Raw genomic sequence first — 16,145 nt, forward strand, 5'->3', positions numbered from 1 at the left:
TTCTCTCGAAGCGGTGAAGTTCTCGATCTATTTAAATAGGGGACGAGACCTCATCAAAGAGATCATGTCCACTCCGAGGATTATCTCCTACAGATTCTAATTAGATGGGAGGAGGACATGCATCGATACGGACTATTGGCAGTGACCAAAAGCCAAAGAGCAGTAAGAGAGGGCTGGACGGCCAACATACCAGATGACATAGATACATCCACCACCGAAGTGGCCACAGCCTTGTACTCTGGTACAGGTCGTCGAAGCACTTCCTCAGTCTTTGCAGATATGGCCACACCAGGCGCATGAAATGCCATATCTGGAAGAGGTATAGTCCCCAGAAAGCAGGCGTGGCTAAGTCTGAGTAGATTTGTACCTGGTACCCTTGCGCCCTTCGAGTCGGGAAGAAGAGGAGGCTGTGCGCTGCGGAGCGGCTCCAAAGAGAGAAACGTACTGACTGCATCCTGCGGAATAGTGAGTCCCGTAGGTGCACTGTTATTCTGAGGCTTCTGAAGACGAGAAGAGGACCTGAATCCGAACTGTCCGTAGCTTCTCTCCTCAAAGCCATACTGCGAAGGTCTGTGTATTTGCTGATGAATGCTTCTACAGCCGACGTTCGTGTTGTCTTCTGCAAGCGACTGCGAGTATGGGAAGGACGGTGTAGCGTTTTGGAATTCGTGCACGATATGCGGATACGCTATGGCATAATCGAAGTCATATATTGGAAAGGCTAGAATGTGTATCAGCGATACAAGGCCACATAGCTTGACTGGATCAACCCACCAGTTTTAGTGCTAGAGCTGATCTTCGCCTGATTGTTCGTCGTGCGCGGGAATCGAAGATTGTATTTCGAGTCGTACTGTGGACTGTTGACGATGGCGGAGACGCCGGACCTTGTCTTCCATCTCTCGAAGCCAACGTTCTCTTCTTCAATTCCCAGAGTGTTCGTATCGCCAAAGCGGGTATCGTACTTTTCTGGGCGTAGTATTGGTCCTTGTACATCCAGGTTTGTGGTGCTTTCGTTCAGATGCCCCATGGGCTCCTCCGTAGGTGCAATTGCGTTCACGTAGCAGTCCTCCGGCGTTGTTGTGCTAGGTGTACCGAGCATTGTGCGCTGAAAGGGGTCCAGAGAGCCGTCATAAGGGTCTCTGGGAGGCCCTGTGGATTTTGGGTTAGTCTGTGGTGACCTTTGTTACTATTGTGCAGGCGCTGTGTAGATTGACGCGGTACATGGCCTTGAGACACAGGGTGGCAACTTACGCATCTCTCTCCGCCGTATAGGGCCTTGCAGAAGTCTGAACAGTTGGAGAACAGGTGGGATGCACGCCAAAATCTTGCCTTGGGTATCACACAGACCAGAAAAGGCGCTGGAAGAAATACACTAGTACGAGAATGAACTCGATAAGGTGTGTAGTGAAGGTCTGCATACAACGAGGTTAGTCTCAATTTAATCTCAACATCGTCAATGCTGTCTGGAACGGGTAAGAATGTGCACATCCTCAGCATGAGCGACACTGATACGATGGGCCTTTATTAGGAAGATACAGGACAGTTGATGTCGCGCCGAGAACACAGTGTAAGATACGTCCACAGCTCTGAATATCTAACATGACCCTTTGCCAGTTATGACTATCAATTTGCCATGCATACAACGATCTGTTGATGGGCTACGTACATCTTCCTGAAGCGCATTTGCGGTCATGACTTCCTTAGTCGTGGTGAAAATACCGTCCCGCTGCCCACCACTTCCGGACGACATCGTACGTTGGATCATGAGTCCGAGTCGCATCGTAAGTCTGCTGCGGAAAGATCCGCTCCAGCGCATACCAGTCAGTCTGAATGGGACTAAGGGCACTGGGCTGCGGAAGGGGACCATATAGTTCAACCATATCCTCTTCTACTTGTTCGACGTAACGCTCAAGTTGAGATAGTCGTACGTTATTATGGCCGTGTCGACGAGCGTGCCAGACAGCAAGGGTCAGCACCCCCTGATCAGCTCCTCCAGGCCAGTATACTAGTCCGTCGCCCAAGCTGACAAGGAAGCAGTCGCGAAGATCGCAGAACTCAGTAGTGGAGTTCACGCGATCGGTATCAATCGCAGAGAGCGTAAGACCGGCGGCGGCGCACAAGTGCTTACGAGCATCTCGTTGATGCTTCTTCATGCTACCGGCGGAGTGGGCCCGTAAATCGGCTACACTAAGCTGGCGGGAGTAGAACTTTGAGATCCATTAGCAAGGTTCTCCAAGACAGAAGCAGTGAGTACTGACGATGAGCTCGCGAAGCCTATGAAGATTCCATCCGCTCGCCTCGAAGCGCTTCCAGAGAGCCCTCCAACATGAGGCTGCTCGAGGAAAGAACTGCATCCTTCGTCAGTTCATTTTGCGCGCATGGGGGATAAATTGAGTAGCCTACCGCTGCGATCTCCACAAGAGTAACCTCGATGTTGGGTCCAATCAGTCGGACATCAACATGATCCCATAGCGCTACGCTGTTGAAGGAACAGTATGAGGATTCTAAAGCCTTCTCAGGTAGAACCATACGTGGGGTGATGCAAAGCCAGGCAAGTTTACGAGACTCTGGCCACTCGTACCGATGGATACCAGCGGAACCACTAGAACGGACGCCGGATGTTCTAGGTCCTTGCGGTACAACGATCTGGTTCTGGCGTATAAGTAGAATACGCGGTGGTGGTGGTTGGTAAGCTTGGAGAGCCTGCGCTGGCTGTTGGGCTGCGATGTGTTGTAGATACCCCGAGAGGCTGTGATACATAGCTTGATTTACGAGTTCGAGGGTGTTGAGGGCTTCGAATGCTAATCGCACGTCCCGCGGAACGCGCACGGTGTATCCGGGCGCATACCTCAAGAGGCAGACACACTCGGCAACGACAATACCCCTTCCGTCGGCGGAGTCGCGAACCCAGTACTGTAGGCCACTCTGTTTGGGAGCCATGGCCCCGATCTGCTCAAGTCGCTCGCTCAAGTCGCAGAAGTCCTTGATGATCAGCTGGACCGTGGTTGTATTGAACGCTGCCTCAGCGCGCAGTCCGTTGCGAGTCAGTTCATCTGACGCTTGATAGTCTTGGACTTGAGCAGGGTTATCATCACCGCCGTGACTGACGATATGATTCAGCGTGTAGCCCGAGCCACCTGAAGGAGACGCCGCACTATTCGCGAGATCTGTGATGGCCGTAATTAGTACGTTAAACCCCAAGCGAGCTAAATGGAGATTCGGCTGAGGCAACTTACCGTTATTCTCATTCATAATGTCGCTTACTCTTGTTTGGGCGATGTTGAAGCTGTGGTAGTGTCAAGAGGGTCTGTCGGTCATATGGTTCTAGTATATAACCCCACCCACACGTGAATAGATGAAGCACGTGCACACGCGCTTGGGTCCAGCGTTTGTCAGTAGCTAGGGTCAAAGAGAGTAATTGTATCACCATACGAGATTACGCAGGCAGCAAGGTAAAATGCACCATGAGTTTTACTTGATATGTCGAATATTGCTGTCCAACCATCACTCTTCGCGTCACAGTTTGCGAAAACAGCTCCTGTGTAGCATCTCCATAGCTCTGTATCCAAAGGAAAGGTCAGGGGTGAGGGAAATTAAGCATCTGCGTCCTGGCCATGAAACCGCGTCTCCGATATCTGGTAGAGTCTCCTAGATGCCGCCAGAACTTTTACCATACTTGTTCACAAAATGGTTATGAATCATAGCGAGGAAGGCCGGCGAAGGCGTGTCTTCCAATACCACGTTTGTGTCCGGCTGAATCAGATCCGCAGCGGGAACGGATATGCCGTGCTTTGCTGCATACTGGACAATCTCCGACATCTTGACGTCCATATCGTGGGATACGTTCCGCACATGCCAAACGCAACGCGTCATGAGTTGTGCGTTGCGACCAGCGGGGTAATGCACTACTCCGTCCCCCAGATGGTAAAGGAAGTAGTCGTGAAGAGGCCAGGTGCGGGCCTCTTTGTCCATTTTCCCTCTCGATGACATGTTTGAAGGTACGTTCGTGGTAAAAGTATGCTCGGGTATGTCTTCCGGTCGGTGATCGCGATAGTGGTGGAAGGTTGTCCGGTGGAAGCTCTTGCCTGAGCGTAGCTGACGAACATAGGCCTGTTAAAGTATAAGCTTGTATATGTAACTTATGAAAAGAGATCCAACGACTCACTATGAAATCAGCGACCGCCTTCGGGGTCCAGGACGTCCGAATGCGATCCCATAGCTCGTAGTTCACGGTCTGAAATGGAAGAAACTGAACAAGTATCAGTGAGGGCTTTTCAGATCGGAGCAGTAGACTTACAGTGAGGATCTCCTGCGCAGTCGTGACACAGTTGATCAAAGTAGGATCAACCGTTTTTGGTGGAGCCACACCCCTCAGCTCATGACGAGAGTTGCAGTTGGCCGCGGGTGGAAGGCTTGCCAATGGTCTGCCTTGGATCTCGACAAAGGCACGGATCTGACCACGGGACATTGCGATGCCTGCACATCCCTGGCCGGCGATATCTTGTGTGTTCCTGGAGGGGTTGCCAGCCATGTAAGCAGCAATGGGGTCCGCTAAGCCAGGCTGGGGGGCCACGCCTGTTGGAGGAGTAGCTACCGGGATCACGGGCTGACTTGGAGGTGCTACTACCACTGCTGGTGCGACCGCCATCGCGTTCAGCACCGGCTCTGGCGCAGAAGCTATCGGGTCATGTGTGGGGATAGCGACTTGAGCACTTAGAGTTGGCATGAACATGTCTAAGATGCGGTCCAGCTCCTGCGATGAGGAAGCTGAAAGTAGAGTCTCATAGGGCAGCGACGAGTGACGCTGAGACTGTGATTTATCTGCTAGTGGGGGGATCTCGTGGTGGGGTCGCTTACCAGACTCATGCACTTGTCCTTCTGCATTGTTGACTGCATTAGCTGTGCGGAGTACTTGGACCCCGTTCTCAGTTTCGGAAGCTTTTCGCTTTCTCGATCGACCCAAGGTATGCTCCTCGTTGATCTTCACCCCATTTGACATTGATGTAATCTGCTGATGATATACTTCTTGTATCTCAGCCGGTGCCATCTGCAGATAGCAGTCAGGCGTCGTAAGGAAGATATCAATCCATGCGTCGTGAAGACGATCTTTGGACACCATGTATAGTATCAGGTCGTCATCGTCCAGGTTCTGTCCAAGCTGCATCAATAAGTCGCTGGAGAACTCAATGACTGCCCTGACTCGCCGGCGATGATATTCGTTGCTCTGCAAAAGCCGGTCCTGCAGGAGATTTCGACGCGTGTAGTGTGCGGGTGTGTACGTCACGGCGGGATCATTCCAAGGAAGGTCTGCGGGAGAAGGTGGTTGTTCTCGCTGGGCGCCATGGTCGACCTCGTTCCCCATCTGCGACATGACGCCGCGCGGGGCCGACATGGACGCTACAGGTCGATTTCCATATGCGTGAGACATCATGTCATTGCCTGGAAGGCCTGGAGTGGGTGTCAGTAGGAATAAAAATCGCGATTCGGAAGCTTACATCGGGCTCCGTTACTCCTCGTAAAACTATCCGGTGTATCCATGCTACACAAAAGTTCGTAAGAAGATGAGAAATGTTTGAGCCGAGGCTAAAAGCGCTATGCAAAGGAGAGATGAGTAGAGAGCTTTGTCAACCGGGTTGAGTTGGTCGAGAGTTCGGCGTTCGCATGAGCCCATAGGCCATCTGCTCTTGGTGGGGGAGAGAGGTCGTCCGCGCAACGCCAGAACGCTCTAATCCATTTCGGGAAGTGACTGTGAGTCGCATGCTCGAGCACAATCGACAGGTGGCGAAAATACAGAAACTTGAATGGACACATGACCGTGTCGTGGAGCCTACACGAAGGCTTGGTGCTTGCCGGCATAGTGAGGCTATACGCGATAGCAAAGAATGTGCGGAGAAAGAAATGGCTTCAAAGTTTCAGTCGGTACGTGATGAATGGACGCAAGCTTGAGACGAGGGTAAGACTTGATATGGGTGTTAACCATGGAGTCACAGATTCTTGCTCATACTACCATGAGCCGTCGCAAACCTTGGAACCTTGATTCCTGATTACCTACTACGCTTTGATCGCTTGAGCACCGCAACATATCTCACAAGAGGTAATGAGCGCCATGGTCTGATAAAGATTGTTGCGAGTGATGGTGGTCGCATGCTGGATGAGCAAAGATGAGGTGGTTGCAGCTATTCGGCTGGACATCTGGAAGCACTTGAGGCGCATTCCACACTAAACTGATTATGGACAGGGGTATTCTTGGTGGCAAACTTCGCTGCCCCGCTTCCAACGCTGACGACCTTCTACTGAACGCCTGAAGGCACACCCAACAAAAGACGCATCGACTAGGACCTGGGTATCGAAACCTGTTTGCGCGGCTCTTGCGCCAACGACTCCCCGCTCGTCTGTCTCATCAGCGACTCCAAACTACGGATGGTCACCGAATTTGTTCCAGTAGTCGGCCTTCATCGCCAAAAGCCTCGCGGGCGACGGCAACTGGTCCTCCACGGCTAGATTCATGAAGTTCATCTGCTCATTAACCGGTACTGTAATGTTGTACCGCCTCGCGTACTCCGCAGCTTGACTCAGACGAATGTGGCGGTCCCCGGTGACCCTTCGAACGTGCTCGATGACACGCGTCAACATTTGCGCTTGACGTCGAGCAGGTGGATGGGCCACACCATCACCCATGTTGTAGAGGAAGAAGTCGTGCAGTATCCTGTTCTCGCCTTTCAAGAGGCTGTCTCTGCTGACGTTGCGAAGGGAGGCGGTGGGAACGAAGTCTGGATACTCCTTTTGCCACTCCTCCGCGGCCTTAAAATGATACGAGATCTTCGAACGACTACAGATTCCCGGTGTCTGAGTATCATGTGCGTAGTTCTGGTAAGAATGGCATTAGCTTAGTCTTCTGTCAAGATCCAAGATTTGAAGCCACACTCACAATGTAGCGGGATATGTCCATGGGGGTCCAATGTTGCATCGCCCGGACACATGTCTCGCGAGTGGACGTACAGCTGTTTGGAAAGAACTGCCCTGTTGTTAGTGATTTGCTAATGTGCTCAAATCACACGGATGTTGCACTTGCCGTAAACATCTCCTCGAGCGACACCTCAAAAGGACAGCAGCGCATGTCGACGGATGCTGGTGTCCGGAAGTTGGTCATCTCAGTGCCATTTACTGAAAATGCAAGAGAAGGTAGTCGTTGGATGCTTTTACCCTCGATCTCCACGAATGCTCGGATGCGCTCAGCGCTCCAGGCGATGTTATTGTTGCCCGGTGGAAGCACACTTCCTGGTCGGAAGCCCGCAGTGGTAATCCCCTTTGCTTGAAGCAGCTGGTGGAAAACGGGCGGAGCCGCCGGATTTTGCTCGAAAGCAGCCGCACCGCTGCGTATAGACCGCAAAGGAAACACAGGGACTTGGGCGACAGAGTGCTGACCTTGATGAGGGCCTGGAACTAGAGCCGATGCTGGCTGCATGTTTCCCTGAGACGCCTGTTTTGCGGACTGGGCCGGTGCTAACAGTGGGCGTGCTTGAGGTATATGCTGTGTAGGATGAGCGGACGACAAGCGCTGGGGGGCGACAACGGCCGGGAACGGAAGTGGTTGAACCGACAGGCCTACCGGAGCCGCAGACGACTGGCGGAGCGCACGAGGACTGGTCCCTGATAGTTGTCCCAGAAGCAGACCTCTCCTCAGCCCGGTTGTTTCTGTGATGTTACGGCGCGCCGAGTTAGGCTGACCATATCCATCTTTGAGCGCAGTCGCGTTTGAAGGGTCTCTGGCGACCTTGGGGTATGAGGTCTTTTCGGCAACTCGTGGGGTCTGTGAGTGGGTCATGTGATGAGAATGCGAGCCACTGGGAGCAAGTTGATCAGATAACTCTCCTGGCAGAAACCAATCATAATGGGTGGACAGACTGGTCTCATCCTGCATGATCCTCGCGAAGCTCGGCCAAACCCCAAAGTTATCGACCAGGTCGTCCTCGTAGGCCGACCTCACTCCAGGCGGCGCTAAGTCGAGCCATCCGTCGGCGAAGGTGAAGAAGGTTATCCATTCCTCCGCTAGGCATCCGCATGGCAGCCAGTAACGGTGGCCGGCAGCCATTTCGACTGCTGTGGGTGTCGAAGAAACATGACTGGGGCTGTACTTCCAGATGCATGCTAAGAGCGGTGCGATGCTCTGGTGGTTCATGCAAAAGTCGTCGGCTTCGATCATGGCTCTCGTGAGTATCGGCTTCATCCTCGAGGTGGGAGTCTCGGCGATGAAGCCAGTCAAGGCGTTTGTGTGGAAAGCCATCGGATCACACTAAAGTTGTTTCAGCGATGAGATAGGAGCCATGTCTGCCGCGACTGTTAGCCTCTGAGTTCCTATTCTCGCGAATCGTAGCGCATACAATTCTTGTTGTATCAAGATCCGTCTCTGGGCAGTTCGCCGTTCGTTCGAGCGGTGTTAGTCGCAATGACACTGCGCTACACTCGTATAATCGGTGCGATTCTCATGCAAGGATTTGTTCGCGGCTGTAGAGATCTTGAAACGAACCAAAGGGGGCGTAGCGGGGTCTGGTTAGGATGTTGTGAGTTGCAAAGTAAAAGACATGGCTGGACGCTCAGTCGAGGTCTGTGCCCCCAAACAACCCCTCCTCGTAGTGAAATGTATACGTACAGGCGGTATGCAGCTCAACAAGAGGTCGCCTATACGAAGACAGCGCTTTACTGAAACACATCGTAGCTAAGAATGCTTGGCACCTCCTCCGAGATCGGTAGGTAGGCCCGCTGAGCCAATGCGTCGTCACCACGTCCAGCCTCTCGAACGTGTTCACGAGCACGATACCAAGGCTTCTTTATCGGGTGTCTCTTCTTTGGCTGAGCGATGCTGTACCATAAGGAAAGTTCCTCGCATATGCGGTCAAGATCCTGTGCTTGATGGAACTCGGGTATCCGTGTTCTAGTCACATCGTTCGCTCCGTTGAATGGGGCAGGTGTATATAGGACATGACTACTAATAAGCTATATCTCCTGATTTTGATGAGGTACATTTCCACTGTGCTCGTCATCTCATACCTTCCAGTGTCACACGCAGTGTACTCACTTGACCAGCAATGGCTGGGCATCTAAACTTCGCATACGTGAAGACATCTTCCGCACCTACGTGGCCGCCGATTGGTCGCTTGCGTTTCACATAACAGGCTATCTTTTCCAGCCGTTCCGAGAGTGCGCTAGGCAATTGTTTGGTCTCGAGGCGGCTTTGGAGCACAGACAGCGTCACCGGGTCATGCTTCGATTGATAAGCCACCGAAGGTTGGTAACGAATATGCTCTTCTCTCCTTACCACCTGAAAGACTGCACAGGCAAGCCAACTGTAACAATTCATACTTCGTACAACGGTGTTCGCAACCGACTCGCCTTTTTGAATTCGGCAACCAAAATGCAAAGCATTACGTCTACATCCAACGGCTATTCAAGGCTTATTATCAACATGGATCAAGCGCCGACTCGCAGCACAGCAAGTCCACCCGGTATGACATAAAGCCTTCATACTTGTCCGCCCTACATTTCTAACAATCTCCAGAAGTGACGGGCCCCAACACCAAGTCCTCGCCAAAGGCTACACACCCCGACTTCCTCGCCGCGCATAGCGTTAATGCGTCTTCTCCACCTGCATCAACATCGCCACTGTTGCACACCCCCCGCCCGGCCGAGACAAAAGAGCTCCAGCATGCCCCCTTCATCGACGAATGCATCAAACGCCTACAAGACGAGAAGAAGGACAGTGTGAAGCCTTCTCCGAGCTTCGACACAACAATAGTCCGGGGTCTAGCCAACGGCAAAATCGGCTTTGTCTCCGCGATGCGGCTCTCCACAGTTCAGACACTCCTTGCCCGCTACGTCTCCATGAACGATCTCGCAGCCCTTGCCAATGCATGCTCGGCGATTGGAGGTTCTCTGAACCTCGGAGATGAGAAGAGCAGGAAGATGTTCGAGGGGTTGGTCGAGGACGATCGAGAGGCTCTCGAGAACTTGCGTGGGCCACGCACCAAGCGGAAGCTCGACGGTGGTGAAGAGACTGTGTACGCACCGTCATGGCGCCCTCAGTCGCGAGAACCGAAGAGGCTCAAAGCTTTCGCCTCGGTTTCCATACATGACTAGGGACTTGTACGTCTTTGCTTGTGTAACAACAACTTGGTCCATGGGCGTAACGCAAAAGCGTAAAAGTTCATAGCGATTTGATGTATAGTTGGGCCTTTGACAGAGTTTCTCATCCTATCAGTCCTTACGCGAGCTGCCGAACTGTCAAAGCCAACCCCCAGTGAACAAGGAACGTGATGATAAGGACGTGTGCCGTGCTGAAGTTTGCCAAATCGTGCTATAAACTTCGCGACTCGCTTGTCTTTCCCAGGAGGCAGACTACCCGCAACAGCCTCTACACAACGTCACTGTTCCTTTAGCTGCTAATGGGACAAGGATGATCCGAAACTACAATGTACTTCCTTTGTCTCTTAAGAGCTCGTCGTAATCAAACCAGAAATTCATGCATCGTCTCGAATTGATGAACATGGGTTGCTAGACAGGATGCTTGTGGGCGCTGTACATCCAAATGGCGATCTAGATCATTGCGATGGCCATAAGGGCCGAGACGTTGATGGATGGACGAGTTGAGAGCCTCATACACATGCATACTTCGCAGACAGTGGGGCCGCAAGACCGTCCAACTCGCGTATCCTCGTGCTTCACGTAGCGTGCAGTACGCATGTGATCCGAGACGCTGGACTCGGAGACTGAGAGGGTATTCCGCCATGTGCCAAATTTCATACTCGTCTCCAGGGGAGAGCAGTCAGCAGCCGAAACGTTGTATTTCACTGTCGAGAAGATTAGCAGAGACCACACGGACCCCAAATATACTGCCCACATACTTACCCCTCCACTCGCACTGAAGAACAACATCTCATGTCAGTCGCAACAATGGCGGGTACAAGGCAGTCATCGTATCTCCCAGCCCAAGTCCCTACGCCGGACGCTCCCTCAATCAAGGTATCGTGTAGATGGCCGGAGACCTTTTGCAGACACTGACAACGAATCTAGAACACTACAGCCCCTCCGACTGCTGCGCGCGAAACGCCAGATGTCCGCCGCGCTCCCTCTCCGCCGCCTTCCGACGACGGTCTCTTTACCAAAAGCTACTACGAGGGTCTCGCTCAGCGCTGGGGAGTCACAGTAGCCGAGTTCGACTATCGGGAAGACAAACCGGGGCTTTGGCTGCATGACTTAGACCGCGCTGGCATCGGCCACGATGGATGGTCGCTTTCGCCGTGGGCGCTGGCCTACTACGATCGATACCCCGACGAGTTGGACGACGAACGGACGCGCAATCATTACGAGCGTGGTACAGGAAAGCCGAGGGTGAAGACGTTTGTGGATATCAAGGAAGTGACGCCACTTGTGAGAGGCAACGACGGAAACTTCAAGCCGGCTAGCAGCTGGCAAGTGCTCCCTGACGAGCCGACTGCTGACCTCGGCGGTCCATCACACTGGTATACCAGACCACCAAAGCCGCGAAGTAATTGGCTCGAGACGCTCAGTCGAACACCCAACACGACAGGGCCACAACGTCCTCAGCCTCCTGCACGCCCCGATCGCAAGGTCCACCGTCTTCAGGCCCCGCATGACCACCAGTATCAATCCGTCGAGAGGCCTGCAAGCAACCGCTCTGAAACGAAGACGGAACTTCCTGGGGTTGACGAGGGCCCCGCAGCGCCAAGGGGCGCTGGAGACGACTACTTCTCACTAGTCGCGGAGGATGCATGGCTGATGCAAGTTGACGAAAATTCTGCTGAAGGGTTTGAAGAGGGGCTCGTAGATGTTGATGGAGACGATTTCGAAGATCATCTCGGAGATGTTCTGGAAGACGACCTTGAAGACGAAGCCAGTGACGATCTTAACATCGAACCTCGAGACATTTTCGAGGATGACGATGAACACGGTGCTGAGGACGGTGTTCAGGACAGTGCTGAAGGCGATGTTGAAGACGATATCGAAGACGCTACCCAGGCTAACCCCGAAGGCAATCCTAGCCATGATCTCGAAGACACCTCCATCCTGAGCGACATGTCAGCGCCTGACGAAGACCTTGCACTACAGATGTATCGCGAAGACCTCGAAAAGCTCCACTCGCATCTGATCAAACACTCCAGAGACAGTCTTTGGCGTTCTTTCTCTTTCGACACTAGAGAAGAATACGAGACAGCGCTTCCACTTTATAACAAAGGGCTACCGAAACTTGGCAACAAAGAAGCGGAGGTGGTGAGCCTAGAGGAGGCGATGAAGGCGCGAAGGGACTATAACGAGTATCTCCGCGAGCATATGCCGAAGCCTGCAGACGGAGACAAAGAGCCTGAACCGTCGACGGTACGTAGAAAGCCGAGGCGGTCCACCAGGAACAAGTAGGAGGAGGTCTTATTGGCCCAGAGAACATAAAGAGTATGGGGCACGGTTTCGGGAGCCAGGACGAGTATTGAGTTCTTGGTCGCATTGTGTCCAACACGATGTTGGCAGAAGTCCGAGATGTGGCGTTGAAGTTTGTATCGGGAAGGATGATGTACAGGCGCTGCACGCTTCTTGCTTGACACCAGATAGTTTGTTAGCATCTTCTGGTTAAAACCAACAATCAAGCGATCGTACTTAATATCAGCATCTTCCAGTCCGTTCCGTCATCTCCCTCCTCGATTGAGGGTATAAGTGCATGGCAGCCCCCGACGCGAGGTCGCGAGGATGTTATTGACGTCTCTCGTAGGTCTGGCGCCACGTAGAGGTCTCTAAAAAACCGCTAAGGGGCTGACTCGGTAGACTTGGGTCACCAGAGCACAGAGAATCTGGCCTGACTTGAGATGACCGACGTGTTTGAAACTCGCGTATATATTCACTTTCCATTACCCCACGTTGAGGCTTCGCTCAACCACGGCGCTGGATCACCGCATCACTTTCTCCAATCTTCTTCAAATTCCTTCAACCCAATATCCCGACGACATTTTCATTGCGCTTTTACCTGCAACAAACTCTGCGATGCGTCCTCAAAATACCAAGAACGTAGATAGCCCGCCGAGTGCTTCGCGCGTGCCTTCAAGCAGCAGACACGAGCCCGAAGACATGCTTGAAGAGGACCGCGAGGCGACCAGCGGGTATGAAGGCGACGAAGAAAGCGAGAGCGACATGACCACCGCTCCAGAAGCTGTACTCAGGTATCGCCGACGAGTGGACGATCCACCAACGCCGCTCCGAGCACCCCAAGTGCAAACACCTTCTCGCCCACAAGATCCGCAAACACCACCACGCGGTACATCTCGAGGCCTCGAAGGCGACTTGGCTTGCGCTGGCGAAGTCTTGCGAGATCAGACCAGGAACGAGTATCTCAGGCGCCGTTCCGACGCTCAAGAGGACCATGCGGCGCACAAGAATGCAGAGACGTCGTCTGCGGTCGCTCGGGCTCAAGCTGGAGTCGGCAACAGGTTCGGCGCTGGTGGCCAAATTCCGCCTCGAGGTCTATTCACACCAGTGCTGCGTAGAAACGCTGTTCAGCAGCTGGGCATTCCCCCATCAAACCCGTTCGGTTACGGTGTCGGCTCCTTTCCGCAACTGCCTCCTGAGACGACGCAGACGATTGGTGACAACTCTGGCTCTGACGAATTTGGGTCCTCGATGGCGGCTATGACTCCTTTTCACCGGCAAGCGAACCAGGCAGCTTTCGAGCGGCGAGTCGCGCGCCAGGAGGCATTACCCGAACCGGATCTCCCTCGTCCTCGCCGAAGACCTGCTGGCCCACATCCTGCGCATTTCCAAACCCCAGCCCGACCTTCTTCCCATCAGCAGCCAGGTCAAGAGTCTACAAGATCGCCCGCGCAACCGTCTTCGAGGTCACAGGGCCCGGAACGATCGACAGGGTCCCCTTCGCGGCGAAGGCTGGAGAACACCGAAGATCAAGAGGAGGAGAACATGAAGTAGAGAAGACAGCCAGGAGAGTATGGAGAGCCAATAGTCGCGTAGCTTAATCACGAACTGTGAGGGCGGTGCGGACAACGGGTTGGGATGTGGTTGACGCTGAAGCTTGGCTTCAGGTAGGGAAGATAATGCACCCATCCACGTAGCATTAACAGTACCAGAAATTTATGTGGTAGACACAGGTATCCTAGTTAACATGGATGGTATGTGAGATCGGATGCGTAGCCTGCTACGCGCACTTGCGACGTCCAAAGATATTGCTGTGCTATGATGTGACTCTCGAGGTGATTGGGTGCTGATAACATTGCTGCGAGCCGAAAGAGGCATGCCACGACCTGTGAATCGAGAAGTCTGCTAAAGTCTGCCCATCTGATTTTACATCAAACATTTAACGCGTTTGATGTGGCAAATGCCGTGAACATCCGCCCCTGACGACTCACCGGGGAGCACTGACCTTCTTTGACAATCCTGAGATCGTGAACCTGTACACACCTTACCCTCGATAGGACTGACCATCAATGCGATCATCTGAGGACCCCTCGACATCACATAGGTCGCCCTTACTGCCTCTGCCCCGTGGTCGACATTCATGGCGGACCACGAACGGACTCCCGTCGCGAACTCTTTCTCAGCATGTCAATATTAACTGCCGCATGCGCAAACACGATCGCTCCATCGCACCACGAGCCTTGAGCTTACTATCGTATCGCATTCCACGTCCCTCGACCTTCGTAGCCCACCGAGAACGTGAGCCGCAGCCGCGCGAGCCTGCCGCAACGAGTAAACCTCATCCCCACTACAGCTCAACGGCTGACTCGATATCGTCGTCAAGTCATCAAATGCCACACGCGGGGGTAGAAATGGATACGCGATGACGGCGAGGATGGAAGAAGAACAAAGACGCGAAGGGGGATGATGACATTGGCGCAGCTGCCGAGCCCGAGCCATCTCCGGAAGCATCCTCGGCGGCCAGCGGGGCCGCTTCCTTCGCCAGGCCACGCTTCCTTCTTCGACGCCTCCTTACCCTTCAGCCGACTACGCAACACGCATCAACAGAGATGCACAAAAGTGATGCGCGTGAAACGCTGTCTTCTCTGGCGACTCCATACAGCGAGCTGACGGTGATGGCTGCCACAGCGGACTAGCGACGCGCTCGCGCGCATGCGTACGGCACTAGTCTTCGCTGAGCCACACATGACTCTAACCATAGCGACGTCGTCTTCCCAGCGTTCCCATATCACGGCAGCAGATCAGGCTTTCCAGATAGAACATGGTTGACGATTAGCTTCTCGCGTCCCTGGGGCGCGTCATATACCCGTCCTTACTCCCGCAGCCTTGCAATATCTCACAGCAATTCTCGGCAAACGCTACAGTACCACGCAAGCGCACCGTTGCAAAAAATGTCTTTCAGAACACCAGACCACATTGGCATAGAAAGAGCTTGGATCTGGGGTTTCAAAGCCCCGTGGGGTAAACACTGGTTCGGAGGGCTTCTCTGACATCTTCGCATTTAAGTCCGATGGTCGAAGCATCGCATGCTCGCACGTGGCTCGACATCGCTAGAGACCCTTCGTCATAGCCTTGTTCCAAGGGCTATGACTTGGGAATCTGCAAACTCCAGGACTCTCTCCCTTCTGGACACCCCACTCGCTACGGAAGACCTTGACACTCGCCTCATGAGCTGTCTTGCGAAGACTTCGCGATGTCCACGCATATACGCTGGCGAATCCACATTGAGAACGGCTTGATTCGTCTACCGAATCGTGTCAAGAGTATGAAGAGGCTGCAATGCCATCCTCTCGGACCTTTGAAATATTCCACTTCGCTGTCGCAAGCGACGTTCTCTTGGACGGTAACATCAAATCTCAAGATCGCATGAAACGGATCACCTACGGGTACATCTGCTCAGCTCCCCGAAGGCGCCCACCGACGGCCACTCGGTAGAGACTGCTCTGTTGCAGCTGATTTACATGGTCACGATCTCGACTGGCATGCTTCCCAGTAGACGGTCATAGAGGCCATCCGATCTCAGCTCAATAGGGGTGAGACAATGACGTCATCACAATCCAGTCCGCTTAGTTCTGTACAAACTTCGCGGTCGGTCTTTGTTCACGACAACGAGTGGTACCGATCAGAGACGTTTGTGATGTATGGCACATAACGGTTAT

General features: G+C 53.3%; 7 protein-coding genes across 7 annotated transcripts; 3 read left to right on the forward strand and 4 right to left on the reverse strand.

The window, feature by feature from the left end:
* Positions 1 to 733: 733 nt before the first annotated feature.
* J4E93_003697 (uncharacterized protein) lies at positions 734 to 2,153 on the reverse strand (the record flags this gene model as incomplete). Its single annotated transcript, XM_049341629.1, has 2 exons — positions 734 to 1,178; positions 1,720 to 2,153. The coding sequence occupies 2 exons, from the start codon at positions 2,151 to 2,153 to the stop codon at positions 734 to 736; spliced, it is 879 nt and encodes a 292-aa protein (XP_049201134.1).
* A 121-nt stretch (positions 2,154 to 2,274) lies between these two features.
* J4E93_003698 (uncharacterized protein) lies at positions 2,275 to 3,252 on the reverse strand (the record flags this gene model as incomplete). Its single annotated transcript, XM_049341630.1, has 2 exons — positions 2,275 to 3,167; positions 3,237 to 3,252. 2 exons carry the CDS (start codon positions 3,250 to 3,252, stop codon positions 2,275 to 2,277), a joined length of 909 nt encoding a protein of 302 aa, XP_049201135.1.
* A 396-nt stretch (positions 3,253 to 3,648) lies between these two features.
* Positions 3,649 to 5,371, reverse strand: J4E93_003699 (uncharacterized protein; the record flags this gene model as incomplete). The annotated part of the gene is made up of 3 exons (XM_049341631.1): positions 3,649 to 4,110; positions 4,166 to 4,234; positions 4,298 to 5,371. The coding sequence occupies 3 exons, from the start codon at positions 5,369 to 5,371 to the stop codon at positions 3,649 to 3,651; spliced, it is 1,605 nt and encodes a 534-aa protein (XP_049201136.1).
* Positions 5,372 to 6,414: 1,043 nt separating this feature from the next.
* J4E93_003700 (uncharacterized protein) lies at positions 6,415 to 8,203 on the reverse strand (the record flags this gene model as incomplete). The annotated part of the gene is made up of 4 exons (XM_049341632.1): positions 6,415 to 6,867; positions 7,000 to 7,015; positions 7,406 to 7,443; positions 7,610 to 8,203. 4 exons carry the CDS (start codon positions 8,201 to 8,203, stop codon positions 6,415 to 6,417), a joined length of 1,101 nt encoding a protein of 366 aa, XP_049201137.1.
* Positions 8,204 to 9,463: 1,260 nt separating this feature from the next.
* J4E93_003701 (uncharacterized protein) lies at positions 9,464 to 10,134 on the forward strand (the record flags this gene model as incomplete). Its single annotated transcript, XM_049341633.1, has 2 exons — positions 9,464 to 9,503; positions 9,557 to 10,134. The coding sequence occupies 2 exons, from the start codon at positions 9,464 to 9,466 to the stop codon at positions 10,132 to 10,134; spliced, it is 618 nt and encodes a 205-aa protein (XP_049201138.1).
* An 813-nt stretch (positions 10,135 to 10,947) lies between these two features.
* On the forward strand, positions 10,948 to 12,429 carry J4E93_003702 (uncharacterized protein; the record flags this gene model as incomplete). The annotated part of the gene is made up of 2 exons (XM_049341634.1): positions 10,948 to 11,016; positions 11,068 to 12,429. 2 exons carry the CDS (start codon positions 10,948 to 10,950, stop codon positions 12,427 to 12,429), a joined length of 1,431 nt encoding a protein of 476 aa, XP_049201139.1.
* Positions 12,430 to 13,044: 615 nt separating this feature from the next.
* On the forward strand, positions 13,045 to 13,980 carry J4E93_003703 (uncharacterized protein; the record flags this gene model as incomplete). The annotated part of the gene is made up of 1 exon (XM_049341635.1): positions 13,045 to 13,980. One exon carries the CDS (start codon positions 13,045 to 13,047, stop codon positions 13,978 to 13,980), a length of 936 nt encoding a protein of 311 aa, XP_049201140.1.
* Positions 13,981 to 16,145: the final 2,165 nt, after the last annotated feature.

The sequence above is a fragment of the Alternaria ventricosa genome, assembly GCF_023758065.1.
Source record: "Alternaria ventricosa strain BMP 2768 chromosome Unknown scaffold_5, whole genome shotgun sequence".
NCBI lineage: Eukaryota > Fungi > Ascomycota > Dothideomycetes > Pleosporales > Pleosporaceae > Alternaria > Alternaria ventricosa.